The sequence below is a fragment of the Aegilops tauschii genome, chromosome 4, assembly GCF_002575655.3.
Source record: "Aegilops tauschii subsp. strangulata cultivar AL8/78 chromosome 4, Aet v6.0, whole genome shotgun sequence".
In the NCBI taxonomy this organism is placed as follows: Eukaryota; Viridiplantae; Streptophyta; class Magnoliopsida; order Poales; family Poaceae; genus Aegilops; species Aegilops tauschii.
Genome location: NC_053038.3, coordinates 403,971,631 through 403,981,143, shown reverse-complemented (window position 1 = coordinate 403,981,143; position 9,513 = coordinate 403,971,631). Strand labels below are relative to the sequence as shown.

Here is a 9,513-nt window from a genome sequence, read left to right as displayed (position 1 = left end):
CGTCGAAACCTATCAACATGAGATCTAGTTTTAAAGATCTCGACGCGAGGAATCCAACGGTGAAAATGGTTCAAGATTTGGATGCACGGTTTGAAAGATAAAACAATTTAAATAAATTAATCTACGAAAAAAGAGAAAACTCGTAGGTTGCGACAAGTGATGTACATGCAGTGCGACACTTCTCGCAACATGGAGAGGTGGGAGTGACCTTTGCAAAGAGTGCTCCTAAACTAGTGATTTCGCCTATACAACGCCTTATGCGCCACTTGTCCACCCGGTGCCCACGCCCATAGTCTGTTGGGCCGGCCCATCAAGCACGAGCAACTGCTCGATCGCTCAGCTCGCTGATGGTTGTTGTTTCACTCGGTCATCATTTTCACCTGGACCACTCACCATTTGAACCATTGACCATTGACTTTTCAAAAGATTAGAATATATTATATATTTTTAAAATTTTGTGAATACAAAATTATTTAATGAATTTGGAAAAAAGTTCATGAGTTAAAAAAAATCATTGGTTCGGTAAATTAACAAATTTTAAAAAAGTTTAGGCATTAGAAAAAAATCCATGATTTTAAACAAATATCATGAATTTGATTTTTTTCACAAATTTTATAAAAAAACACTAATTTCAAAACTGTTCATCGATATCAATTTTTTTTGTGGATTTGAAAAAGTTACGAGTTTGAAAAAAGCTCATCAATGTAAAACACACAAATTTGTAAAAAAAACGTGGATTTGAATTTTACAAGAACAAAAATACATGAAAAAGCAAAAGAAGAAGAGAAAAAGAAGAAAACCAGAAAGAAGGCAAAACACCGGAAGAAAACTAGTTTGAGAAGCATCTAGAAGCTTCCAAAATCGTAATACACGTGTGGCACCCGAAAACTGCACACACAATAAGTATTTTTTTTAGGCTAAACACTCTTCACTTTATATTGATTAACAATAGAGTTCATAGTGATACAATGAATATCTGGGGCTCACCCTTGTATGTTGACCTACAGAAAGGTTTAGAGCGAATTTAGCAAGACTATAGGCCTCGATATTGGACTCCCGTCCTTCGAAGATGAAAGAGCAGGACTGGAACTCAAGGGCAATGGTGATGATCTCTATGATTATACTTGCATGCTTGGCACCAGAAACAGATTTGATAACTTTGTTATAACTTCTTTACAATCTGATGCAATCACAATATTACAGAGACACAAATCCTTCGCTAGAGCTAGTGCCTTGCAACAGGCTAAAGCTTCGAAAGTTGCTGGATCTAAAACATCATGATAGTGGATGGTCGAAGGCCCCACATATAATCCATTAGAGTCCCTGCAAACCGCACCAAAAGAACCTGAATTTGAGCAATCTGAAAATTGCCCCATCAACGTTAAACTTAGCAAAGCCAGGGGCGGAAGAGTCCAACCCCCACTTCCCTGCGAGACAACTGTCAGTTGCCAGTTCTGTTGTTTCGTATGAGAAGCTTCAAATTCAATTAAGTAACATATGATAAACTGGTGTGTTGCATGAGAACTTTGGAAATTTTGTTCATGAATGGCCTTCTAGCGTACCAAATCGCCAAAGAGTGACCAGAACCGTCACAACATTTTATGTGGCAGTGGTTCCATCAATGCACGCACAATAAGTATGCAGTGCAAAAGAAAATAAATTAAACAGGCCGGCCCAATTCCTAGGCATGTGTGCTAGGAGGGTATGCGTCATTTGCAAAGATGCCTCTAAGTGGCGCCTGAAGCGCCAAATATGAAATGGCTTTTTTAGGCAAAATATGAATTGCCTTTTTTTTAAGAATCAAATATGGATTGGCTGGAGGAACGAGGCAAGAAGATAGCAAGACCGCTAGGCCTACTCTTTGGAATCACTTACTAGTGGGCTGTGGGCCGGCCTTATTACAACTCTACTTGCTGATCCTACCAACATTTCCTCTTATGGTAATACCCTAGCATCTTTGTTTATCCCATCTACATAACACAAACCCCAAAGGGAAAGAAAACAAGGACGGACATGTGTACATTTCCTCTGTATACTCTCCCCTAGACGCTAGACTGAAGCACCGATCATATATGTCCACGGTCAAAACGCTTTACTCTTCTCCTTCTTCCTCCTGTGCAATCCTATGGACCCTGATGGGCAGGCCCTTGGGGAAGTCGACGAACGGGTAGACGAACGCCTGGTCCGGCTCGGCGAGCTCCCACCGGAAGTTGAGCACCAGGTGGTGCAGGAAGATGGCCATCTCGAGCTTGGCGAGCTCCGACCCGGCGCAGAGCCTGGTGCCGCCGCCGTAGGGCATGAAGTTGCTGTTCTGCGCCACGCCGGATGCGTTGCCCTGCAACAAACAGCAAACACACAGCGTCAACACTTCTGAACAACCTGAATCCATACACATCCAGGGAGAAAAACGGAACGAAAAATTAAGCCAGGCTTGTCGTCCTCTTGGTGAAGTGGTGGTGGTGGTGGTGCTATTGCCACGACCACATATTCCCCACGGGCATTAGAGTGGCGTCGTTTTGTACGTGACGGATAAGGATGGGATGTGCACGGAGATGGACGGGTCCCCGACTCGTTCCAATCGCCCACTGATTGGATTCTCTTCCGCTTGGACCATGCGCACACAGTAGAGTCCAAGCTGCTGGCTGCATAGCTAGCGTAAGTTTGAGCCTAGCTGCACCAGATGGTGGCGACCCGGTGAACCCCAATCCTACGGACAATGGGGGCTCCTTTGACCGAGCGAGAGAAAGACAGAGCGAGAGGGAGCAAACACGTCTCTTTTGATCGGTCGGACCACATCAAGAGCACACGTGCGCATGCGAGCTCAACATTCCCTTTCATGTCAGGCCCGTCCGTGCGTGCGTGTTGTTATCGTCGAGTGGAGCTGAAAAGTCGTGCATTTCCACAATCTGCCCAGCTAGTCTATGCACTACTGTACTCCAATTAGGAACACATTTATTAGCTCGATCGTGCACATTCTTTGCCCCTGAATTAAGTTTCACTGTGCCAACGTCATCAACGCCTATGATTGACCGGACAACAACGACTGCTAGACATATTTTTCTTCTTCTTTCAAACATGGATCGTTTTTCACTATATACTCCTTCCGTTTCTAAATATAAGTTTTTTTAGACATTTCAAATGGACTACAACATACAGATGTATGTAGACATATTCTAAAGTGTAGATTCACTAATTTTGCTTCGTATGTAGTCACTTGTTAGAATCTCTAAAAAGACATATATTGGGGAACGGAGGGAGTATCATTCATGGTTCTGGTTTATTTTGTGTGAATAAAAATAAAATTGCAAGCATCGTTCAGGCACTGACCTTCCATCTCCAAGGGTTGAAGCTGCTGGGATCCTCGTACAGCGACGAGTCGAGATGCACCGCCGCTAACACCGGCAGAATTTTCCATCCGCTCGGGATGTCATACCCTGTCAGTCAACGCACATGCAAACATTCAGCAACTCTATAGGAAGAAGAAGTTCAGTAGTAAGTACTGTCAAAGAAATGCATACAGGGAGAGAGAGTTAAGCCACCAACCATTGTAGTGCACATCTCGAATGACCTTCCGGTGCAGGAACCTGACCACGTTGCCTAGCCGCAAGGTCTCGTTTATAACCTGCAACAAAAGAGGCGAATAATGAGTCCAACATTTGTCACTTTTGTACTCCCAAACAAGAGAGTTCGGCAGTTGGAATGTAGGATCAGAAGATGCTATTTTGGTGTACAATGACACACTGTATAGTTCCACTTCCACACAGTAGCACAGCACCCACGATACTATACTACTACTGTACCAAGGAGGACATGTGCTCCCCAACTTTTCAGGGGATCGGATGACCTGCCTTGGCATCAAACTGTGTATGGACAGTGATATTTCCCCATGGCAAAGAAGCCATTGTCCTGACCCCAGTTTGTTTAGCCCAAATCACTGATTTTTTTACCAGACTAGATGGTGTATGTTTGACGTGTTCTGCTCGTGCCGTCTGGATACCAAGGCAGACGACAAAGATACCTTCTTGACGGACGCTGGCATATATATACACCCAGCAACACGTACTTCTCAGACCATTTTGGATCCTGGCAAAAGTGCAAAACGATCCATCCATTGGCCACGCACTCGATCTACAAACCTCCAAAACAAAAGCCATCCGCTGCTAGCTAGACAGAAGAGCAAGCGGACACCATACGGTCCAAACGAGTGGCTGGCGACGGAGCCTCTCCCGCTCTTGCATGGCATTTTGGGAAGTTCCTATTGCGCTACGCACCTAGACGAGCATTGTGCTAGTAGGAGCTGGAAGTAGCCAACAAAAGGCCAGGTCACACGCATATATCTTGCACTGATATTACGAGGGGGGAAACGGACAAATCAAGAGGGCCTTACGCATTGCGTGAAAACCATCTCTTTGTAGTCTTCCCAGCTCAGTTTGCACTCCCCTCTCAGCTTCTGTCTCCTAGCAATCTCAAGATGCTCCTCCTGCACGGCCATGGATTCACTGTCAATATTTCCATGATATTTCTGGTGCATTTCACCATCCATGTATGTACTGAAATGAATGTGGTTTTTTTAAAAAAAAAATCTTCCAAAAGATAGCAGTGTCTAGTTTAGCACAGATCAATTTGAGTTGGTATAGTAAACTGAATTTGTACGTACCCGCAGTTCTTCGACAGCTTTAGGGCAACCTTCCAGGAAGAAGATGGCGAGGGCGAGCGCCATTGACGATGTCTCATGCCCGGCAAAGAGCAAGCTCAGCAAGAGGTCCAATATTTGCTCTTTTGAAAGATTGGATTGCTTCATTGCCCACCCGAGAAGATCATCTTCTTCCATGCTCGAGGCCTCCTTGTTCATTTTCTCAAGCCTTTCCTCCATTTTCCTCTCTATTACTCCAAGTATGGTGGCTCGCGACTGCACGCAAACACATGGTAAATAATTATATGATGCTTTTTCACGACAGAACAAAATAAAATTATAGTGCAAAGTCATATGCAGTAATTTTGTTGGGACTTGCTGGGAGAAAATTGGACATGTCACTATCGTTAAGACGTTGCCTAACCGCCTACTGGCCTAAGATCGTGCCTTGTCATAGCTTTCTGTTTTGGAGCAATTCATGTCTTTTTAACATAGCTGCCGTCAAATAAAATAGGATACTTCTCAAGCATACAAATTATTCTCCTTCTCCCTTTTTGGCGCTCTGGCAATTAAAAAGTGATAATTAAACAAAAAAAGGTCTTGCTCTTTTGGTTTTTCTTTTTCTTTTCAATCTGTATTTTTTTCACTTTTATGCTTAGGAACGTTTGTAGGTTGGCGAATAGGCAACGAGAAGAACTTCCTAAGCACGACTACATATACAATGCAAGATCGCTTTACACATTTCATAAATCAAGCATATATATGCCAACATCGATGACACCAACCATTTGCTTGACAAAATTTCCCTCTACATCAATCTAGGTATACTATATATATAGGATTGTTCTCAGCTAACAAGGGGTGCTTAATTAAAACAAAATTAAGAGGGTTGCTAATAGCGTGCCTGGCGACATAAATGTGGTTCCAGTGTGGTAAAGAGTTGGTCAGCGGTTGAATCATGATAAATGATGATTCCCCCAACATATAATCATGCCAAATTATGGAGGTTGGTCACTGAACTTTTTCTAAGAGGTCAAAACTCCAAGTTGCAATTGTGTGCTGTTGAGCACGGGCCGTGTGTAGGGGAGAGAGAGAGTGTGAGAGCATGCATGCATGCATGCTGCATCTGGGAGCAATCAATAAAGATCATTTGAGTGTGACCTCACAAGCAGTAAAAAGCGGGCAACATTTTATGCGCCCATGAGTGATGATCAGTACTACCTCCGAGGGCGGGCAAAGTAGGACGCCGGGAAAAAGAAACAAGAGTTGATCGATCTAATCACAGGTAACACCGGCGCCATGTCCATGTGCATGAATGGTTTTCTAGCTACATGTTCACTACTACTAGTAGTACTATGCAGTAGTATCAACTATATATGATTTTCTTGCCATCCATAATTAAGTAGTAGATCGACTGGCTGATTAACCCTAGCCCCTAGCTAACTAAAAACAATCCCAACCATGCACCAAGTGGCTTGACCTAGATGGACACACACCTTTCAACCAACATTTGTAAAAGGAAACCTAGTAGGAGTATTTCACTATTCTCTCAAGAGTTTCTTTTATTATACCTAGTAGAATGAAAAAAGTGTTTCTTTCTTTTAGGTGCCCATATATGTAGTGATGAGAAACCAATTTTGTGCAAACACCGGTGCAAATTCAGCATTCTATATATAGGTAGAAGGGTGGCAATGGAAGTGGCTTTAGCAGAAAGAAAATAAGCATCGATGGATCCAGTGGTGTCTGATTGGACCTGATGCAGCCGTACGTGTGCACCAATCCTTTGGACCATCCACTATTCGGAACCCACACCCCTACTAGCTAGCTGTACATGCTGCCATGTAAGTAGTAGGAGTATATTAATGCGTCCCTTCTTCTGATGGCTCTCTGCATATGCAGCATCGATGCATGGGCCATGTATACACGACGACGATATGAAATGAAATTGCATAGTACAGTAACAATGTCAAAACATATGCTGCTTCCCTTTGGTTGTACAGTACTATAAGAGAAAAAAAACATATGCTTCCCGTGAGAGGACAACTGACCAGAAAACAAAAGCTACAAGACAAAGGAGGTTTCATAATCTCAAACTTATTTTTCGGTACTAGACGAGACACCCAAGCGTGCGCACAGAGAGAGGGACAGGTAGCTAGCGGTACTAGCAGTACCAGCGGCGTGTTGACTGCTGAGTGTTGTTGTTGTGTTTGTGTAGGAGGAGAAGGAGTACTGACTCACCTTGAGGGCCTTCCAGTAGGCCGTGCCGGGGAAGTTGAGGGGCGCGGACACCACCCCCTTCATGAACGTGATGTACTCGAGCCTCAGCCGCTCCGTCTCCTCCTCGCCGGGGTCCATGCTCATGATGTTCTTCGCCATCAGGTTAAACGTGAACTGCACGCACCAACGAACGCATCCATCCATCGTTAATTAGCAGCTGGGCGGGCGTACGACGTTGTCAATTTCACATCCGTCGATCTTGCTTGCTTGCTTGCATGGACCACGCCGCCACCATCATCCCACTGCCGCGGCATGTTTAGGTGTATGGTATGCAGGCGCTGTGCATGGCGCGCGGTTAATCGGACAGTTGGTGGTTTACCTTCTTGGCTTCGTGCTGGGCGGAGAAGACGGCGGAGGAGGAGGAAGGCAGCCAGTCGCGGAGGACGAGGAGGGTGTGGCGCTCCACCTCCGGGAGGAGCACGGCGCGGAGGCGGACGGAGCTGAGGAAGTTGAGGGAGATGGACCGCATCTCGCGGTGGGGGTCGCCGACGAGCACCAGCATGGACCATTTCCCCAGGATGCCGCCGATGCTCCGCGGGTAGCTGCACTCGAACAGCCGCCCCTCGTTCTGCAGGATGTACCGGTTCAGCCCCGCGTCCGCCGACACCACCGTCCGGTCCCCGAACAGGCTCGACCGGTATATCTTCCCGTACCTGCATCCATACCATACCATACCATCATTCGACGTCAGCCCGAATGCTTCATCGATCGTCCACGCGTGCTCGCATGCCTGTGCTGATGTACATGTATGTGTGTATATGTACCGACCGTGCGATGTGCTGGTCCATGAACTGGCCCATGGAGGTGGCCGGGTGGGCGCGGAGGTACCCGAAGGTCTCGCCGATGAAGGGCCAGCCGACGGCGCCGGGCGGCAGGTTCGGCCGCCTCTTCTTCGTCCGGCCGCTCCACCGGTGGAGGCCATGGCATTTAGCCACGGCGCTGGTGTAGAAGGTGAGCAGGGCCAGGAGGATGAAGGGGAGGAAGAAAAGGAGCTCGCTGGTTATGGAGGCCATGATGGCGGCCATGAGCGAGAGCCCGCGGTGTCTTGGAATTTAATTCCCTTCTCGATCACTCGCTCGCTGCGTTGGCGTGTTTGTGAGAGATGATGGGTTGGAGAGAGAGAGAGAGAATAAAACTGGGGCTGGATTAAAGAGTGGCTTTAAGCTCTAAAGATTTCTCTCTCTGCAAGCTTTGTGCAAAGAAAATCTTGCTAGGAAGGTGCCCACTTCGACCTCCCCTCTCTCTGTTGTGGTGCTCTTATATAAGTTTTTGAGGTGTGTGACAGGGAGGGAGGAGGTGGTTGTGGGGATTCTTTAGCCAGATTTTAATTTTTGGTGCGGCGCAGGGCGTGGGGACACTGCCACCTCTTTTCTTTTCCTCTACACTATATTTCTCTAGGATTTGGAAAGACAAATAATCATTACTCTCTCCATCCTAATTTGCCCTCGTGTTTTTTTAACGCGGTACGTATGCAGATGCCCGCATAACTCACCCCTATGAACGCGTACACATACCCAAGGGCTATGAGCACCTCCGAGCTACTGAACCGACACAATATCTTAAGATTGACAAAATCACCATAGGCATCTTCATAGTCGACGGTAACACCCCTCCCGCTGAACAAACATCGCAATGCGACAATTCCTTCGTGGTTGGGCTAACCATATTGTCCGTCTGTATAAACAGAAGAAGTTGAGGTTGTCCTCCCTCATCAACAATCTTGATAAAATCACAGAGATGAGCCCCGTACCTGATCGTGAGTTTGAACAAAAAAGGTCAATTAAACTAGCAAATTGCCAGTCTTTTGGATGAGGGAGAGAGTAAGTTGTATCAAAATGAAAGGCACAATTTCTCATTCAAAGTGATGATAATATGAAATACTTTCATATGCTGGCTAACAACAGACATAGGAAGAAACATAATTTCATGTTGAATAAGGATAAGGGCCGAGTTTGAGTGAGATGTGCCTATCAAAGATTACATCAGTAATTATTACAAAAATCTATTTGAACCTCAAGTCAAAGTTAATTTTATCTCTATACGAGTAATAGACGATATCCCACATGTCTCGGAAGTGGAAAATTAGTTTTTAACATCGATGTTCTCTAAAGACGAAATTAGGGAAGACCTGGTTAATCAAGTAGCACTTATAGAGGGTACGCTATTAATTAGGGCAGGGTCTAAATACGTTTAGCACTAAACACCAGAGTGGCAAAGACCATTGGAGAGATGAGGTTGAACTGATAAGATGTGTTCAATCTCTCAGACTTGCTTTTTTGATATTAGATATAGATATAGATGTAGATATAGATATAAATATAGATAGAGATAGATATAGTATAGATATGTTGAATCCCCGCAACTCGCTATTTTTATATTAGTATAGATATAGATATAAATAGAGATAGAGATAGAGATAGAGATAGAGATAAATGACCCACCCACGTCTTATAAGTACTTGAACCCGGCCTGTAAAGAAACGGGACATCCGAGTTGCACAAATTATCTTTCAACGTGCGTACGTACAAGGGATATATGTCCACAATTTTTTTAAATACATTGGTAAATCTAACAATAATTATAGATCTCACCAATAAAATAAT

The 9,513-nt window shown here is 44.9% G+C and overlaps 1 protein-coding gene across 1 annotated transcript; it reads right to left on the bottom strand.

Moving 5' to 3' along the window:
- Positions 1 to 1,837: 1,837 nt before the first annotated feature.
- On the bottom strand, positions 1,838 to 8,148 carry LOC109742297 (steroid (22S)-hydroxylase). The gene is made up of 8 exons (XM_020301386.4): positions 7,679 to 8,148; positions 7,230 to 7,563; positions 6,872 to 7,024; positions 4,658 to 4,909; positions 4,388 to 4,480; positions 3,544 to 3,622; positions 3,328 to 3,434; positions 1,838 to 2,335 (listed from the first exon to the last, which is right to left on the bottom strand). The coding sequence occupies exons 1-8, from the start codon at positions 7,933 to 7,935 to the stop codon at positions 2,093 to 2,095; spliced, it is 1,518 nt and encodes a 505-aa protein (XP_020156975.1). The 5' UTR covers positions 7,936 to 8,148; the 3' UTR covers positions 1,838 to 2,092.
- Between the last annotated feature and the right edge of the window lie 1,365 nt (positions 8,149 to 9,513).

Bases quoted from the DNA above. Each gene is read 5' to 3' on its own strand.
- LOC109742297 (XM_020301386.4), bottom strand. From the start codon at position 7,935: ATGGCCGCCATCATGGCCTCCATAACCAGCGAGCTCCTTTTCTTCCTC. The intron at 7,564-7,678 runs GTCGGTACATAT...GTATGGATGCAG, and splicing joins ATGGACCAGCACATCGCACG to GTACGGGAAGATATACCGGT. The intron at 3,623-4,387 runs GTAAGGCCCTCT...CTTTTGTTGCAG, and splicing joins AGATGGTTTTCACGCAATGC to GTTATAAACGAGACCTTGCG.